Source organism: Gamsiella multidivaricata, assembly GCF_025024155.1.
Source record: "Gamsiella multidivaricata strain RSA 2152 chromosome Unknown BC939scaffold_20, whole genome shotgun sequence".
NCBI classification, from domain to species: domain Eukaryota; kingdom Fungi; phylum Mortierellomycota; class Mortierellomycetes; order Mortierellales; family Mortierellaceae; genus Gamsiella; species Gamsiella multidivaricata.
This window is the reverse complement of record NW_026251728.1, coordinates 146,325-164,302: the sequence shown is the minus strand read 5'-3', so window position 1 is coordinate 164,302 and position 17,978 is coordinate 146,325. Positions and strand designations below refer to the sequence as shown.

The following is a 17,978-nucleotide window of genomic DNA, read 5'->3' as shown; positions in this document are numbered from 1 at the left end:
ATGGGACAAGGAATCAACAAACAATTGAGATAATAGACGAGGAGCGCAGACGCAGTAAGCGGAGGGGGTAATGGTTTCGATGGAGGTTGGTGAGAGTAGCAACCACTTTCCTTGCCCTCGACAGACACACATTGAGGCTGATCATGGGAGCGAGTAGACAGAGCACAGAATGTGTCTGAGGACACGAGTTGGTCTATACAAATATATATACAATATACTACAATATACACATATACATTCATACTTTTGCCGCCATTTTTTCCTCGTCCTATGGAGTGCGAGTTGTGGGAGGAAGGGTGAGAGAGTGGGACGAGTGAACGAATGATGAGAGGATGTGCGAGTGAGTATATGGGGGTGTATGTGTTTGTGTGTGAATATGTGCATTCAAGCCATCTTCCTTTGCTTTTTTTAACCCTTTTCTTGACCTTTTTCTCTTTTCCCTTCCTTTCCCTCCTCCGTACTCTTTCCCCTCCCCCTTCCCCACCCCAGCTCCCCTCCCCCATTCCAAAAGTCGCTCTCTCTTAAATCTTCTCTTCAATCAAAACACAAACCCACTCGCTTCGCATCAAATGGTCTCCCCCAACTCTCCCACCGCCTCCGGAGGAGCAGTTTCGGGGTCAGAGTCGATGATGGCGAGCTCGGGTGCTGCGCTCCATTCAGCAAGATTGATTGAGGACAAGACCATGACGACGAGTTTGACAACGGACACGGACACGGACACGGAAACGGACCAGGACCAGGACCAGCAGGACAAGGACCGCCGCCAGGGCCAGCAGAAGCTGCAGCTGCAGCAGCTGCAGCAGGAGCAGAAGCAGCACAACCTGCTGCAGCTCAAGGACAACAACAGCATGGACTTGTTCGCTGCTTCGTCGTCCTCATATTCCTCAGCTGCTGCTTCGTCTGCTTCTCCATCACTGGAGCAGTTTAGCAAGGGTAATTATACACTTTTTGAATACACCGCCCCTCTCTGTCTTCTCCCTCCGCCACTTCACTCTTTTCACCTTGACAGGCTTTTCTACCAAAAAGCAAGCAAAAAGAATAAAACAAATACCTTGGTCGAATAACCCGTACTTTCCACACCGTCTCTTTCTGCTTCTACTCTCTTGATTTGTCTTCTCGCCTTCGCCCTCTCTTTCTCTTTATTATCCATTTCCACATGCATGCACATTTGTATACAATTTCTCCTTCCATCCTTCTTTGTTTTTGTCGATGTCAGACAGACCAGCCATGACAGGAAAATTATGGTGGCAAAACGATGTCATCGTCCCTTCCAGCTCCATGACCAAGCCCTGGTAGATGTGTGTCCAAGTCTGTTCACACTTCTCCTAATGTCTGGCCAGTTCTTCAGTCCAACTCAGTCCTGTCCTGTGCGCGATGTACTAGGCTTCCTTCCTTTAGTCCCCTATCCTTCATTTTTTTTTCTCTTCCCTTTGTGCTTCCTTCAATTCCATCACCACCATCAAAATCAGGAGCAATCCATCTATTTATCTCTCTTTCAATCTCTGCCCCTTCTCTTTTATCTCCTTGCTCTCATGGATGATAAAAACCGATGAGTTGCGCCTCGACAACCATGCCTCCACCAGCCATCAGTGGCAACCTCGCAATGGCTGCGTGCAGTTTGACCCGCACGAGGACAAGCACATTCTGGCTCCCTGTCCTTGGGATTGTTCGGCAGAAAGGCAAGGGTGAAAGGCAGACTGTCGGAGAGAAGCAGTAGTAGGGGTGACGAGATGCGCCTGTCCAGATTTTTCGAGGGGGTCGGTGCAGTTCGGGTCAAAACGACTAGACTTTTGTGGTGTGGTGGTGGTGTTTTTGTATGACCAACAGCCGGACTATTTGCGGTTGGTTGATATCTGAAGTGTGTTGTTTGGGATGCAGCCACGGATATTTATTCGACGGACTCAATTTGCTCCTACTGTCCTATTTTCGTTTGTGCTCAACTACGACCTGTGCGTGCGTGCAGCGACGGATGTCCCTAATGCGGTCGCAGATTTGTCGCGCCAGTGCCAATTGCTTGCTTTACTTGCTTTGCTTGCTTGCATACAGCAGCACAATAAGCACCAGAGTACTCTTGACTGACCAGCTTTTCCTTCGCTGATTTCGCCGCCCTAGATGTTCAATCCCACTCCGTGGACATGTCCTTCAACATAGACTTGTCCTCCAGTCAACCTATCAGGAAGCGCAAGCATTCCGACGACCCCACGGCTATTGCGTCCGGTGCCAGCACGCCTGGTCACCACGCATCGCCGCCCTCACATACAGTATCGGCATCGTCCACACCCCCTTCTTCGATACCCTCTATGTCTGCCTCGCCACTGACCGCCAAACCGTTTGATGGCGACGACTCAGAACATGCCCCTTCTGACACTGAGCGACCAGCAGGACATGTGCAGCCCCGAAAGGGAAAGAAGGATCACTTTCTTAAGCGACGAAGGGTTTATGACGTGGACGATAATCATGAAGACGAGAATGGAACTTCTGGCCCTGGATATCCAGAAGGTTATTCCATTATCATTGGCGATGACGACGAGTACGACAACAATGAGGAGGAAAACAACGATAACGGCGGCGACTGTACAGATCGAGGCGACTCTAGATTTTACGTCGACGAGAACGACGCTTTATCAAACCAGGCGGATGATGAGGACAGTATTGTGGAGGTCTATGGTGGCTCTCCGGCACATTCGATCATTGGGTTGAGCTCCTCAGGCGACGTTTCAGGACAGCGTGAGCCATCGCCTGCAGCGACACATTTGTCCGAAGGATCCGACTCTACTATTACGCCCAACACAATTGGTCGTGCAGCTGGAGAATCGCGTTCTTTGAACCGACAATCTGAGTCGAGTACCACCCCCAGGCCCAGAGCATTACCTTCAGGCACGACAGTGGGCGGCCCAGACGTTGAGGAGGTCATTGAAGTGATTGATTTGACTCGTCCAGAGAGACGAGTCAACTACCCGCGTGGCGATTCTCTTCCCCGCGTATCTGGACTCACACCTCAGCATTCGTTCCACCTTCCGACCTTGCAACGATTGGTTTCAAGATCATCAGAGTCAGTGGAGAGAAGCCAGTCGAGGAGAGCGAACCAATCGCATAGTTCGATCGATATTCTCGAAATTCCAGACGACGAGGAGGAAGAAAATGACAATAACGGCGATGATGACGACCGATTTGGTAATGACACAGTGCGCATTGATAGTGATGTGCGTGAAGTGCAGCTGGATCCTCATCATCCGTGGGCTCGCGGTCCTATCCAGCTCATCTTGTCGCCTGAACGACCTGCAGAAGACGAGTATTTGGAGGGACAGTCCCAACGACGGCTTGAGGACGCGATTCTAGTGGAGGACCATCTGCCACAAATCGATTACGAGGACATTGAGAGCGAGAGCGACGTCGAGGAGGTAGGAGGCTCACAGGACCCTGTAGAGATGGAAGACGATGGAGTGACGGACGGACAGGTGCAGGAGGAGGTCAATTGGATCCTCAATTTGCGGCGAGATGATCAGAGGATGATGTCCCCGCCTGGCAGCAGGAGACGTCGAGCCCCGTCCTTCCCAGCATCGCCGCCTTTCGAACCGCGCTCGTATTCGTTTGAGGCTAGACCGAGTCCTTTCCCGACATCGTCTCGTCGAAGTGCAACTCCAGCGAGTCAACATCGGTTCAGTCCCGTGGCGAGGCGACCTTCACCTGTGCCTTTGATTTTGCGGGAACCTTCATTACCGAGATCACCTCCTGCGAGATCTTCGCCGTATTCGTTCAACAGATCGTACAGCGTTGGATCCTCGACCCAGTCAACACCAAAGGCGCTCAAAATGAAGGTTGAGCATGCGACTGTGCAAAGTGTCCCCGTTAGCTGGATCAATCAGAACCTTCGGTGCAGCATCTGCCTGGAGGTGATGGTGATTCCAACAATGACACGCTGTGGGCATGCGTTCTGTCGCGACTGCATCTTGCAGGCGGTGGATACAGCCAAAGTGTGTCCGATGTGCCGAGCCCCGATTACCCGGGCCAAGCTCTCGGAGCTCGAATTCTTTGTGAAGACTTTGAACACGAATGGTAATGGTGCACATGGAGGCAGCGGTGAAGACACTAAAGTGCAATGAAGATTTTTTTTTTTTTTTTGCTTCGCTCATCTATTCGTCTCTTTTCTTTCATTCTTCCTCACTGTTCATTTTCCTCTGCCACTCTGGCTCCTTTACCTCTTAGTGTTTTTGCGTTTTTCTTCTCCTTCTACTACCTCTCTGTATCAGTCTCCCTCTCCCATGTGTAAAATATTCTCTAAAACAACAAAAAAAGATAACAACTTGTAATCATAGTCTTACTCCAGACCTCATAGTCCTGCACCTTTTCGTATTTACAAAGCAACGAAATAAATCGAGCGCCGCCGTTTAATCGAGTGAATACCAGCTGGGGGGGTTTTTTTTGTTGCAACGTGCATTCTTTATTTTTCTTAAAATGTGTATGTAGTAGATTTATTGTGATCGGTGGTGAGATAGGTATCGCGTGCGCCTTATTGTTGTATCGCATCCTGGACAATCCTCTCTTTGCACAGCAAAAGAAAGGACACCCTCTTCCTTTTGTTTAGTGGCGGTGGGGTTTTTTTTTTTTTTTTTTTTTTTTTTTTTTTTTTTTAAAAAAAAACCGCCCGAGCTTAGACCAGGATCCACATGAAGCCAAACTGAAGGACGGACAGACAGATCAAAAAGTGGATCCTGCGCTTTCGCTGGGGAGCCATGACCGTGCCCGCTGAAGATTCCGGCAAGATGACGTATCTTAATGATCGCAGCTAATGTATCCCAATATGAGATATATTTTCATCGTGGTTAGAGATGGGTATCATTTCAGAAAACGAAAAAGGGTGGAGTTGGAAGGGATAAATAATAGAAAAAAAGGATTTTTTTTTTTACCAAGAAGAATCCTGTCGCTGCTCCGGTGTACAAGAAAGTGCCCCAGAATACATATCTCGGGGCATTAGACAATTGGACGATAATCGATATAATGATCCTAGCAATGAACAAGAGAAAGAGTTGAGCAAAATGGACATCCATCAATAATTGATCACTCAACATTTAGATGAGGAGGTAAAAAAACGTCCTGTCATTTCTTACCCGACAAATTTGTATCCAGAGTAGGCCAAGAGATCGAGGATAGGGACTTCGCTTGTGATATTCAGCAGATAGATACACAACTTGATCATAGTGAACTCCAGCAGAATGACCGCCAATGCAGTCGAGGCAGTAGGTCCGAGAATGTCAGGACGGAATCTAGAAGCAAATTACATGAGCGCAAACATCAGCAATTGAAAACCAAAAACCAAAGACCAGAAAAATAAAAAAAAATCTCTCCCCCCCCAAAAAAGAGCTGCTGCAAAAGACAAAGACAGTTGTAATAAAGTGCGGGTCCACTTACTTGCTGGTAGCTCCCATGGAGATTCCGATCATGAGGACATAGGTGACAAAGGCCATGACAGGGATGTACATGTCCGGTGAATTGATGTCGTCTCGTGGAGGCAAGTATCCGATCGATTCCCCTGTTGTCTCTGACCGCTTTAATACGCGAGTCCACAACTAGAATTGTGTCATTTTTCATGTACCAATTGGATGAAAAAATAAGGAAGGGAAGGTTAATGGTAAGTATTACGATATACACCAATACTCCTTTTTGACCATTTGTCAAACGAAAGAACGCAGTACCTTGTGGCGCCAGGGGAAAACGAGGAGCCTCAGCTTGCTGACGACATATTGGTTGCTGACATTAAAGTAGGGCTGCAATGCTGCACGGTTGACCCAGCGATTGAGCTAAAGCATTCGAACGCACACAAAAATAATTAGGCAACTGGAATTTGAAGCTTGTCTTTACAGTTTGACACGTTTCAATTGCCCTCGAAAAATAAAAATAAAATAGCAAAATATACATTTTGCTCCACGTATTCCTGTCCTGCCATGACTGCCGACTTTCCAAACTGCATGCCCAGTTGCGTAGTTCCGTCATTGAGATTGAAAGGGAACGACGGCATACCGTGCTGCTGCTGCTGCTGCTGCTGTTGTTGTTGTTGTTGTTGATGCTGATGCTGCTGTTGCTGATGCTGAGGATGCAAGGATTGATGATGCTGTTGAGGAGACATATATTGAGTCCGAGGCGATCCTCCATAGGGCTGCTGTTGCTGTTCAAAGCTAGATCGCTGCTGAGAACGGTACTGATTCTGCTGGTACGGCTGTCCCTGTCCTTGTTGGCCTTGTCCTTGAGCTTGGGTGTAAGCCATCCTTGGGGAGGGGGAGGGAACGGGATCACGCATCTGCACAGGAGGATGAGTAGGTACGGGATGCTGAAGAGGTGGAGGCGAGGTCATATGGTTCCGTTGTTGGTACTGTTGCTGCTGAGGTTGAGGCTGGTAGGCATTGGGGTTGTATTTGTTGGATGTGTAGTAGGAGCCCTGCTGCTGTTGAGGTTGCTGCTGCTGCTGGTATGGCTGCTGGGCGTTGTGTCTGGGCTGCGGTTGAGAGTATCCGCCCGTGTTCTCGTATGGGTTCATGATGACGATGATGGCGTTTGTCGTGAACTTGAGTGGGGTGGTGACGATGGTCCTGTGTTGGTCCCTGTTGCTTTGCTTCCTCCTAACTCGTGTTTCCGTAAGAGAAAAAGGGAGGTCCTTGAGGTCGAGCGGGTGTCCTTTGCAGAGAATGCGTGAAGGGATTGAGATGGATGAAAGAAGCGAGGATGATGATCAGATGAGAATAACGGTGCAAATGCTACGTCACGTTCGCGCGCTCATGCGCGACTTCTCACCACCCATTTTGACAAAAAAGGCAGGCAGACTCTCTCTCCTCAGCTCCACACTCCTCCGATTCCTTTTGATCTGCCCTTTGTCTTTCCGCCGTCCTCTCATTCTCATCCTCATTCTCATCCTCACTCCGTTCCACCCATTCCCTTGCTCTGCTTTCCTTTCTGCTTCCCTCCTCCATGGCCTGCAAGTCCTCATGGGGTTTCGTACAACGACTCCCCCTTCCTCAACCACTCTTAAGCCAGACCAGGGTCCGATCTCTTCATATGCTTGCAAGGACTAACAACACCCTGCCTTTCAGGTCACCAATCCTCGCTAGGTGCATACACCGCACGTAAGGACCCACTCCGCAGGACAATCAGTTATCATATCAACCTCAATGCTTTCTATCTAGCAGGAAAACGCCATTATCTTTCCTCAATTGTTGATGCCATGGTTCTCCCTTTTTTTTTTTTTTACTTTTTTTTATGTGTTAACAGGACGCCGGGATCCTTGGCGCGATATGGATATATCTTTGAAAGACCATGGCAAAGGTATCCTTCGGCGCCTGTGCGCATTTATTGCCGAAATAAGACTTGCGTATATCTGATCCGATCTTTCAATTGCTCTGCCATCATTGGAAATCCTCTCTGGCCACGCAAAAGAAATATCTGCACATTGTCAAGTACGATTCTGACATACCTCCTTCGTCATATATTTATTTCGCTTCCGGATAGGATATCGCCTTCTGCAAAGAAGAGTCTGATCGTCATCCAAAGTTGCTCGTTTTCAACAAATATGGGATCAAAGGAACCACAAACGGACCTGGATCAGGAGGACACTTCAAAATCAAAGGGCGTCAAGAAGGTGTGCAGCCTTCGAGTACTTTGTCTCCGCTATCTAAAATCGAACCAGGACAGGACATGAGCAAGGACAACGCTGACCGTGGATCAATTGACTTGTCTTCTGTGTTTGATAGATTTTATTGCACGAAAATATCTATACATTGCCCAACTTCTTGACGTTCACACGGCTAGTCGCTGCCCCGGTGATCGGATATTGGGTCTTGCAAGGAGATTATACCAATGCCGCTATCCTCTTTGGTGTCGCCAGTATCACGGACGGCGTAAGTCTTTTATTTCATATATCCACCCAGATCCACCATCGACATGAAGCAACATATCCTAGGGAAAGGCTAACACTCCACCAATACTTCCGCCAAAAACAAAACAAAAAACCCCCCCTTAGTTAGATGGCTGGATAGCCCGCCGATTCAAAATGCAAAGCATCGTCGGGACGATCCTGGACCCCATGGCTGACAAGACGCTGATGACGATCTTGACTGTGACTTTGGCAATGCAGCACCTCATACCTATTCCGATTGCAGGAATTATTCTTGGGCGGGATGCGGGTCTCATTTTGGCTTCATTCTATTATCGATATATTTCGCTACCGGAACCTAAGACCTTTACGCGGTACTGGGATTTCTCGATTCCCTCGGCGGAAGTCCATCCAACGATGATTAGTAAAGTCAACACGGCAATCCAGATGGCCTATATCTGTCTGTCGCTCTTAGCGCCTGTTTTTGAGTTCACAGGACACGTGGGACTCGATTACCTTGGGTAGGTCAAGTGGTTGGGCGGCGTAGGGTATGGATGTCTTTGAAGATTTGGTCGCGTTTTTACTGACTTCTGTTCTTTTTTTCCTTTTTTTTTTTTTTTTTACTGCTTACGGATATAATCGTTAATAGATACACATGTGCGGCGACGACGATCTGGAGTGGTGCTTCTTATGTGTACACGAAGGATGCTGTCAAGATACTTCATCCTCCAAAAAAGTAACACGCTATAATCCCCATCCTAGAACAAGAACAAAATAAAAAATAAATAAAAAAAAAGCATCCCACAAGTAAAAGCCAATTACGACCTCAACATGCAATCCACATGTACATTTTTGACCCCGGGGGGGGGGGGGGGGGGGGGGGGGACCAGCATACAGTCGTTTTTTTTCTTATTATTATTATCAAAAAGAAAAAAAAGAAGACCTGTCTATAATTTACATGTCGAGGGGTTAATACTATTTCTCGATTCTAGCTTACGGAGATGACAAGGATGACAATGGCAACGAAAAAGCAGTGGCGAGCATCAACCCACGCTCAGAATCCGATAGCCTGTTGAGGTGCCGTCGCAAATGTCCACCGCTGCGCATGGTTCGTTTGCCGGTGGGTATGACCGTGTTGATAGCCTCTGCGTGGATCATGGACCGGAGTAATGGTGCGTAGATCTCGAAAGTTGTGTCGAGGTTGAACCGGAGTCCGTGCAGCGATAATGTCTGTTCCAATGCAGGTTGCATGTTTTGTACGTTTCTATAAAGAAAAAGTAAAAATAGTCCATATTTTCGTTAACGAAAAAAAAAAAAAAAGAAAAAAAAAAAAGAAAAAGAAATGGAAAAATAAAGGTTTCTTTGATCTGTCAAGACGTATAATGAATCACACACAGCGCGCCTTATTCGATACACGCGAATAAAGGGGAAGAGCATCATACCTTGCCATAGCATCGTTCTGTGGAACAAAATTCTTTGAGAGCGACTGTGCAGGATCATCCTTCTTGATCGTATCTTCAAAAGAAAACGTCGGTGACATCCCTTGTTCCTCCGCCAGGGACATATATAAGGATTCGCTGCCCTCCTCCACAAGACAGGCGATCTCTTGATCCAGCAACAAGTGGTCTGCGCCCGATGGTCGCTTGTAGACCGAAAAGTGTTGTCCCACCACATCGTCCTTACTCGCCTCGAACTGGTCTGCTTCATAGTACTAAAAGAGCGAAAAAATAAAAAATAAAAAAATAATAATAAAAAAAAAGCGTATCAATCAGCCATGGTTCTTGCTTTAGAAATCGATGAATGTCGCGACAAGAATATTGCTCAATCCACTCTACGTACCTGAATAACGCGCGCAGGTTTCATCCGCAGCCCAGAATCGCACAAGGACATCATCTCTGCATACTGCGCCTGAACATCCAGGCGCTCCAATTCCTGTTTCGGGTTCAACCCCACCTTCCGATCCATTAATCCCACAGGCGCTGAGGCCGGCACAATTCCTTTCGCGCTGATCCTCAACAGCCGCTGCGGCTTCTTCCGAGCTGGCGACCCTGCCCCGTTTCCTGTCCTGTTTCCATTTTGTAATCCATCTCCATGATTGTTCACTGGATTGCTAGGTGATACGGGCACCGGGGTGGTACTGCGATTCGCGGACAAGATGCCAGAGGACGATCGTGAGAGGGCTGGTTTGCTCCGTATGACGCCTGCATCATACTGAAGTTGCATAAGACACTTCCGCACGTCGTATCGGCAGTGTTTGATCAGTCCAAGAATATATTCGGACGAGCAGATGAATCCTTCGATCCTACAGACGGATGAGAGGTATTGGTGAAGTTCACGAAGACAGGGTCGGGTAAATTCCAGATGTTCTTGGAAGCGGAGAGATTCTGCAGGGATCTTCGAGACATCTAAGTTGTTGTAAGAGTGTCACAAGTCGATACGATTAGGAATTGGTGGCGGATAGTATAGATGTCTGAACATGTTAAGTAGCAAGTGGTGAGGAACGACTCACCATTGCAGGTCATGACGACAGGTCGCCGACTCTTTGAGAGGAGGGTCATGATGCTCGCCCAGAAGCCCTTGTCGTCTTCAAACAAAATATCGACCTCTTCCAAAAGAATCAAAGACTGCCGAGGATTCGTCGTCGACAGGAGAGAGTACAGATCCGAAAGCGTGTCCTCATGAAACGCCGGGCTGCTACTTTTCCCCCCATCCGCGACTGAGGACGATGAAAACGATGATGACGACCTTGTCGTCCGCTGGGTATCGTTCGGAGGGGCCGCTGGCGAATGACGGCCATCGGAATCATCTATATCCACATCTGAAGACTCGTCCATATACTCATCATCCCCGTTCTCTGACATCTCCTGATGTTGCTGTTGCCGTTGTTGTTGCTGTTGTCGCTGACTAGCCTGGTTCTGCTGACTCCGCTGAAAAAATGCTTGAATCGTCGAAGTTGCCACAGGTGTTGCCGCAGGTGTAGCCACCGGGCTCTCATGACTCTTCCCGCCCATTATCGATACAACATCGTCCTTGACGTCCGACTTTCCGGGGACAACATGCACATGGTGGTTCTCTGCCATCTCGCCCACAAGTCCCAAAACCTCCTTCCCTGTCCTCCTTGTGCCTGGCGACACCTCAAATACTTCATATCCGCTCTCTTCTGCACATGCATACACCGCCGCAGTTTTGCAACTTCCCGTGGGACCACTCAAGAGGACCGTGTTGGATTTGATATCGACCTTTTTTGGTAACGTCCTCCCTGAATGAGCCGACTCTGGTGTGTCACTATATGCCAACCGCGAAAACGAAGACAAGGGCTTGGGTGCCGCAAAGAAGCCATCGTCCTCATCGCTCAAGTAGTCATAAGGACTCTCAAAATCGTCATCGTCGTCGTACACAATGAAATCGTCTAGCTCCGGGCCTCCTCTTCGCCTTGGACGCTTCCTACGCTTTCTGGCTGTGCCCATAATAATATCTGCTGTCTTTTTGGCCATACCATTCCCGCCTGCGCCTGCTTCTTCTGGGTTCAGTGTCCACCCCGAGACCTCCAAGCCTTTCAACCACTGCGTCAAGTACTCCGTATTGGCGCGGTTCCCCAACACCTCGGCTCCCTGATGCGGTCGATACTTCTCCGTCCATAACTCTCCTACCCTTGCCAAATCTGCTGCTGGCAGTTGTACATCTGTCGCCGTCGATTCCAATCCCGGTGTTAATCTCGCATTCGATAAGAGCGTCGTCGCCCACGTCCGCTGCCACAGATCTTGATTTGCGGCGACTCGCTGGCAGGACTCAAACTCCTCCGCTGGAGAAGCTCCGCTGTTTCTGGGACTGACGAGTTGTCTCTCCCGCTCGGTCGGCTTCTGTAACCGGTGATTGCGTTCCGACCAGGCCCTCCATTTCTGTTCCCGATCCGTATCCGCGCCTGTGCTTCTACCCCAGTGTGTCCAGCAGTCCTTCCCGCGAGGCTTGACCGTGTATTGCGGAGCTGTGATCCCCAGATCGGGCGAGGCGCGGAGAGAATACCATCCACAAAGTTTATGCTCCGTGTTTCCAGAAGACCTCTTCGCAATCTCATGTAGTGTTTCTACTGTGCTGGCTGGAGCTGTAGGCGAGGATGCGTTAATGCCACAGAGCCGTGCGACGACGCCATTAATCACATCAATGGTCTCCGATCCATGGAATTGCTGATGTCTTAGCGGGAAGGGCGATTCCTGTGGTTTGTCGTTCAACCATCTGCGGGTATTAGCGTGATGTCCGTTCGCAGCGTCAGATCCTGAACTGCTCGCGGAGGAGGTGACGTGCAATTGAGAGGTGGCCTTGATCTCTTGAAAGAAGGGGTGTGTCTCGCCGTTTTTGGAGATATTGGGGTCAACGATGGATTTGGGATCGATCGATGGTTTAGAAGTTATCATGGAGTGAGGAGAAGGAGGGGCGGCGATACCGGTGGGGCCTTTGGGTTTAGGTTTCCGGCCACGTTTGGAAAGTGCAACGGTGGAGAGGCCTTCGGCTTCGAGTTTCTTTTTCCGTTGCTCCGGTGTCAAAAAGAGTGAGAAGACTTGCTTCGGTGCCTGAGTCTGAGCTGGCACAGGTGTAATGGCCATCTCTGAGGCTGCAGTTGTGGGCTCTGGCTTTTGGGTATTCGTGGGAGTCGTGGTCTGCTCTGCTGTTGCTTCAGCCCTGAGAGCAGGCCTAGTCTCTTCTTGAACAGAGTGTGATATCGCCTGTTCTTCTGTCGAGGATGCAGCAACCGGAGTGGTCGAGGCCTTGAGCAAATCCTGGTCAGGTCCTGCGTCCGGTCCCTGCGTCTCCTGGTGCGATGGTGTGGGCACCACCATGTTGGACATGTGAGGATGAAATGGAGGTGCAACACGTCAAAGATGGAGGATGCGTGTCCTTGTTTGTATTTCGAAACGCTTGTTTCGCAATCCCAACAACGCGCTTTTGTTGTGTTCAATTGAATGAAGACAGTCCCTTCATTTGACGGGTCTTCATTCAAACAACACCACTTTCCCGCGATACATACACGCTCGGTCAGGCGCAAAGACGCGACCTTCTCTTCATTACCGTATCGAATGATGAACGTCGCAAGGACACTCGCTCATGCAACGCGACAGCAGCGGGGATTTGTCTTCAGACATGCAACCCTCCGGCTCAGTCAGTTCCACAGTTCAGCATGGCGCGCAAAGGCATCCGTCGTCGAATGGGGTTACGGGTCAACGGACATGACAGTCTTTGAGAGCGACTCCATCATTGCCCAGGTACCACTTTCAACAATTTGCCTAGTCTAATTTGTGTTAATCAATGGGCAATTAGGCGTGTTCTTATCCAAAACATTGGGCAACATCCATACCTAATACCTAATGCTATTGACATACCGCTGGACTGCAGGGACCAAACAAGACCCGGATAGCAGCAGGAGCATCCCACCGCCTGATCGCGCTCTCCGGCGATGGCGAAGCCGGAGTCTTGGGAGGCGGCATGAACCACAGCGGCCAGCTCGGTGGCGGATCTAGAGATAATGAGAGTACCTTCAGCGCGATCGATACCACGGGCATGGAGATCTTGGCGGTCGCCTGTGGTCGCGAGCACTCCATGTTGCTCGCCAAAGAGCAGGATATCGATTCAGCAGATAGCAAGCAATCTTCAGAAGCAACAGCATCGGGAGCATCGAAAAAGACAATGCTTTTTGGGTTTGGAAACTCGATGTATGGGCAGCTGGGATTAGGAGGATCGAAGGATACGTTCGGCAAGGAACTCATAGGCGAGCAAGTCGCGGGGTTCGTGTTTGAGCCTTCGCCCACTCAAGTGCAGCTCCTAGATCCGAATGAGAATGTTGTTCAGGTGGAATGTGGACTCGATCATACCGTTCTTCGCACGGGTACGTACGAATCCTAAAGAGACTTGGTAGCCATCATTCAACTCGAATACTGATCCTGAATTATGATTTTCGATAGATCAAGGCAACTTGTACTCGATGGGATGGGGAGCAGATGGGCAACTTGGTTTAGGCCCCGAGTCGAGTTCTGATCGCGCTTTGCCAACACTGATTGAGCGACTGAGCTGGAAAGCTCGAGGGAAGGAGGTCGGACGGATTAAGGAGATCTCGACTTCAACGGATTTTACTCTTGCATTGCTGGAGAATCACCAGATCTGGATCTGGGGCAACGCTGAGTACGGCCAATGCATGGTCAACAAGAAGATCGACAGGGTAAAGCCCTTATCCCTACAGAGAATTATTCCATGCACCCCCATTGTTATTGGGATCCTCGTTTCGATATCTGATCTACTTCTTGCCTCTTCTTTTTTTTTTTTCCTTTTTCTCCGCGGTAGATCCTCGAACCGATTCACATTCCGCACCCTATCCCTAAGACAGAAGTAATTGCGTCCGTGGCTGCAGGAGGCACGTTTGGATTGCTGCTGACTGAGAGTGGGAAAGTGTACACATGTGGATACGGAGCCCTGGGTCTGGGTCATGACAAGATCCAGATCTTGATGCCCGAACAGATCACAGCGCTATCTGGGGTCCGAAAAATTGTCGCCAGCACGGACTATGCCGCGGCCATCGATGGTAAGGCATTCAAAGCGCTTGAAACGGTTTTCTGTTGCCATGCGGTTGAGTAACCATATCAATTTTTTTTTCTTTTTTCAGATAAGGGGGATCTTTACACATGGGGTACATGTGGCAAGACAGGGCGCCTGGGCCATGGCGACTTTGAACACAGCTATGTGCCAAAGAGAGTGAAGATGCCTCTGGAACAAGACGGACGCAAGGTCGTTGTGCACGATGTCGCACTAGGTCAGGATGGCGCCTTGGCGGTTGTTGAGTACGATGACAAGTAGACTAGTAGGCAAAACGATGTTATGGGTCTATTGTACAACGGACAAAGACGTTCATGGACCGTGGACCAATGGTATCGTGGGAAACCATCTGGGGCCGTGTGACCCTCCCAGGAATGGACTCAACAATAAACTTTTATTCAACCACATTCAACCAAAGAAGAAGGTCTTTTGTAGTGAGCATCAAAAGCGGGTTCCAATCCATCCCAGCTTACCCTATCCATTACTGACCCCTCCCTTTCTTCACCCATGTGTACTTCTACCACGTTGTGTGTCAGGACACTATGAAAAGATACATCCTCAGAAATAAAAAAAAGAAAAAAAAAAGGAGGTCTTTCATCTCCTCTTCTTCCATGTTGACTTGACTGATACCCTCCACGAATGGATGCTCGGAGCAAGATGGTGGAGAGAAAAAAAGAGAGACGAGAGGAAAAAGAGGTAGCAAGGTAGCGTGGGAAGCATTGAGTGGTTTACTGTCAATTTGAATGGAGTCAGGTGGTGCCTCCGACCCCCTGCCTGCCGCAAAAAAAAAGAATGTTGTGTGGAGCGAAGGACCTTGGCTGCTGCTGCCTGCTGTGCATCACAGCAGCTTTCATAAAAACAAAGAGAAACCTTGTGTTCGCCTTTCCTTCCTCATTTCCACTGTTCTCTTCACCTCCCTCACTTCCCTCGCTTCGTTACACCACTGTCGCTTTATTTTCTACCCATACTGCCGCCGTTGCCATCCCCTACTACCCTCTTCTCCCTCGCTCCTCAATCCCCAGGAACCGTTGCAAGTAGCCAGCCCCTCTCTCTTCTGATTCAAACTCAGAACAAGACGCCAGCCGCCATGCCTGTCTTTGCCCGCGTTGCCGCCGCAGATCCCGTCCAGGAGACCGCCGTCATCACAACCGCCCTTACCGGCCCCATTGACCTATCAGTCGAAGCAGTCTGTACCTGCCCTGTCTCAGACGACGCCCTCATGCAAGCTGTCATCCTCGGCCATAACGATACCTTTAACAACTTCGACGGCAACAACAACAACAACAACAACAACAACAGCAGCAGTAACAGGAACGATCAAAGGAACAGCTATGCCCACCAGCACATCTCCCCTGTCCATTTCCAGGGACACCTCTCAACCTGTCCGTTACAGATCTCCTCCAGCTCACATGCACTGGCTCAGTTGAAGCAGCAGGCACTCCTGAAGAAACAGCAATTGCTGAAGGCACAACAGGAACAACGCAAGAGGGATCCATTCGAGTCCATTCGACAGATGCCTACAAGGACATGTCATCTGTACCCAGGTAGCAAGTTCCAGGGCATGCAAAAGTCTGGAAGCCACGGTTACGAAGTCATGGTCGACATCAAGGTAAGCGAACACAGCTCCCTTTCATCTCTTTTTCTTTTCCTTTCAGGGCATATTCTTGCTTGGGATTGATGTGCTTATTCTTTTATGTCTCATTTAATATGTAGGACGTGAACCTAAACGATTCGACATTATGCGGCTACCTTCACATCAAGGGACTGACAGAAGAATACCCAGAACTGACAACGTTCTTTGACGCCGAGATCGTTGGAATGGAATACTCTTTTTTGACACAAAAATGGGACGCAAGCGAAGTGACAGATGAGGAGCATTGGGTAAGCAGCACAACCGAGCCACAAGCCCATCTCTTTTTTCTTTGTCACTTGGATCACTTGGATCACTTGGGCGCATGGCCGCGACTGTTTTTTTATTAACCCATCTCTATTCTTTTTATAATTGCATCGGCTTCGCCTTTTCGGTGGATAGAAAAAGTTCAAGCCCTTTGAGAATGTCAACCACCTAAGCGGGCTTGAGGATGCAAAGTGCGACTTTCGCAAGGTGGATGTGGTCTTCATGAGGTGGAAGGAACATTTCCTGGTACCTGACCATCATGTCGAGGGTATCACTGGCGCAAGTTTCGCCGGGTTTTATTACATTTGTTATCACAAGCAGACTGGCCGGATCAATGGGTACTACTATCACCAATCGAGTGAAAAGTAAGTCTTTTACTGAAAGAAATAGACGCGTGGCTCCAGTCAATCGACAATGGCAACAGACAATTGACACGATGGGGGAATTTTTTTTTTTTGTTCGTCGTTTGATAATAGATTCCAGGAATTGAGTCTTGACCATGTGGCGGAACGCTCCTCATTTGGATCATACGAGTTCCGATGAAGGGAGGACTCGTTTGCCAAGTCTAAGGAGATCCTTTTTTCTATATACCTGTTTTTCGTTGTCATTGCGATGCCAATTGATATCACACAGTCTTTTGTAATTCTATCCACTCATCTGTTCATAGCTCCCAGTTCCATCAACCAAAATGACATCCTGAAAATAAAAAAAAAGCACCTTTGTATTTCGTTGTAATATCATCTTTATTGTTCATAAAAGTCTTGGCTGCTCAATGGCTGTCTTCATGACCCTGCATTCGTCCTGAAGAAAAGAGAAAAAAAGAAACGCCAATGGATACTACCTGTTCAATGAAAACAAAGAACAATTAACGCGAAATAAGGATTGTTAGTGTCCTCAGTATCGATTCACACAATTTTCAACCACTCGAGATATGGATAGACAGGAGAGAAAAGAGAGTTGTTGACGGTGTGTTTGGCTCAGGGTTATGGGTATGTTGGATCCATGGCTCCGAAGAGACGTCATAAAGACTAATCGTTAAAGCATCATAGCTGTGCACTTTTTGTACTCTGATCTCCTGCTGTGTGTTGTTGGTGGCAAAGGATCATCAAAGGATTGTTATGCATACCTTGAATGGGGGATGGAGTAGGACACAATGGGAAAGGGAAGGAGGGAAGTGGGGAGAGAGAAAAGATCGCTCTGATCTGAAAAAATAACAAAAACACTTCAATTGGCCGTCAGAGCTCCTTAATATATTTCTCTTCGTACGCGTTGTGTTCATTCAGCTCCGACACGCGTTATTGGATGTCCGATGGGAGGTACCTGCCTCAAAAAAAAGGCCAGGTAGATAGCGCCTGGGGTCGCCAGAACGCTTTGCGGATAAGCCCCTAGAACGGCCTACTTGAAGCGGAAGTCTGTTGGTCGGATTGATAGGAATTTAAAGTACTGCCCGCTCCCATCCCAAGGTCTTGACAGCCTTATCTCGCGTCAGAGAAATGACAGCGTATCTAAGTGTGATAATCGTGATATTTCTTGCGGGTCAGAGCCGCTTGGTGTGCTGGTTGGGGCATTTGGTATATCTACTATTTCCCTGTTAATCCGTCGCGCACACTCAATACAACGCGCGGAACCAATGAAAACATC

General features: G+C 48.7%; 8 protein-coding genes across 8 annotated transcripts; 5 read left to right on the top strand and 3 right to left on the bottom strand.

The window, feature by feature from the left end:
- The first annotated feature begins 396 nt into the window (after positions 1-396).
- On the top strand, positions 397-4,399 carry BC939DRAFT_446181 (uncharacterized protein). Its single transcript, XM_051554915.1, has 2 exons — positions 397-933; positions 2,113-4,399. The coding sequence occupies exons 1-2, from the start codon at positions 570-572 to the stop codon at positions 4,101-4,103; spliced, it is 2,355 nt and encodes a 784-aa protein (XP_051413956.1). The 5' UTR covers positions 397-569; the 3' UTR covers positions 4,104-4,399.
- A 198-nt stretch (positions 4,400-4,597) lies between these two features.
- BC939DRAFT_409258 (uncharacterized protein) lies at positions 4,598-6,343 on the bottom strand. The gene is made up of 7 exons (XM_051552901.1): positions 6,292-6,343; positions 5,915-6,144; positions 5,694-5,798; positions 5,410-5,567; positions 5,109-5,264; positions 4,908-5,004; positions 4,598-4,786 (listed from the first exon to the last, which is right to left on the bottom strand). The coding sequence occupies exons 1-7, from the start codon at positions 6,293-6,295 to the stop codon at positions 4,652-4,654; spliced, it is 885 nt and encodes a 294-aa protein (XP_051413955.1). The 5' UTR covers positions 6,296-6,343; the 3' UTR covers positions 4,598-4,651.
- Positions 6,344-6,812: 469 nt separating this feature from the next.
- BC939DRAFT_446178 (uncharacterized protein) lies at positions 6,813-7,238 on the top strand (the record flags this gene model as incomplete). The annotated part of the gene is made up of 1 exon (XM_051554914.1): positions 6,813-7,238. A coding segment is annotated over one exon (252 nt), but the record flags the coding sequence as incomplete, so codon positions are not given.
- On the top strand, positions 7,095-8,669 carry BC939DRAFT_446173 (CDP-alcohol phosphatidyltransferase-domain-containing protein). Its single transcript, XM_051554913.1, has 5 exons — positions 7,095-7,115; positions 7,261-7,627; positions 7,740-7,886; positions 8,009-8,382; positions 8,511-8,669. The coding sequence occupies exons 2-5, from the start codon at positions 7,559-7,561 to the stop codon at positions 8,599-8,601; spliced, it is 681 nt and encodes a 226-aa protein (XP_051413953.1). The 5' UTR covers positions 7,095-7,115; positions 7,261-7,558; the 3' UTR covers positions 8,602-8,669.
- Positions 8,670-8,756: 87 nt separating this feature from the next.
- Positions 8,757-10,325, bottom strand: BC939DRAFT_446172 (uncharacterized protein). The gene is made up of 3 exons (XM_051554912.1): positions 9,701-10,325; positions 9,304-9,572; positions 8,757-9,125 (listed from the first exon to the last, which is right to left on the bottom strand). The coding sequence occupies exons 1-3, from the start codon at positions 10,082-10,084 to the stop codon at positions 8,855-8,857; spliced, it is 924 nt and encodes a 307-aa protein (XP_051413952.1). The 5' UTR covers positions 10,085-10,325; the 3' UTR covers positions 8,757-8,854.
- On the bottom strand, positions 10,049-12,965 carry BC939DRAFT_107736 (uncharacterized protein). The gene has a single exon (XM_051549897.1). It carries the CDS (start codon positions 12,703-12,705, stop codon positions 10,267-10,269), a length of 2,439 nt encoding a protein of 812 aa, XP_051413951.1. The 5' UTR covers positions 12,706-12,965; the 3' UTR covers positions 10,049-10,266.
- A 118-nt stretch (positions 12,966-13,083) lies between these two features.
- On the top strand, positions 13,084-14,701 carry BC939DRAFT_475592 (regulator of chromosome condensation 1/beta-lactamase-inhibitor protein II; the record flags this gene model as incomplete). Its single annotated transcript, XM_051558511.1, has 5 exons — positions 13,084-13,119; positions 13,250-13,739; positions 13,816-14,069; positions 14,192-14,429; positions 14,511-14,701. 5 exons carry the CDS (start codon positions 13,084-13,086, stop codon positions 14,699-14,701), a joined length of 1,209 nt encoding a protein of 402 aa, XP_051413950.1.
- Positions 14,702-15,953: 1,252 nt separating this feature from the next.
- BC939DRAFT_483659 (vacuolar import/degradation protein Vid24) lies at positions 15,954-16,880 on the top strand (the record flags this gene model as incomplete). The annotated part of the gene is made up of 4 exons (XM_051559202.1): positions 15,954-16,049; positions 16,154-16,321; positions 16,473-16,702; positions 16,814-16,880. The coding sequence occupies 4 exons, from the start codon at positions 15,954-15,956 to the stop codon at positions 16,878-16,880; spliced, it is 561 nt and encodes a 186-aa protein (XP_051413949.1).
- Between the last annotated feature and the right edge of the window lie 1,098 nt (positions 16,881-17,978).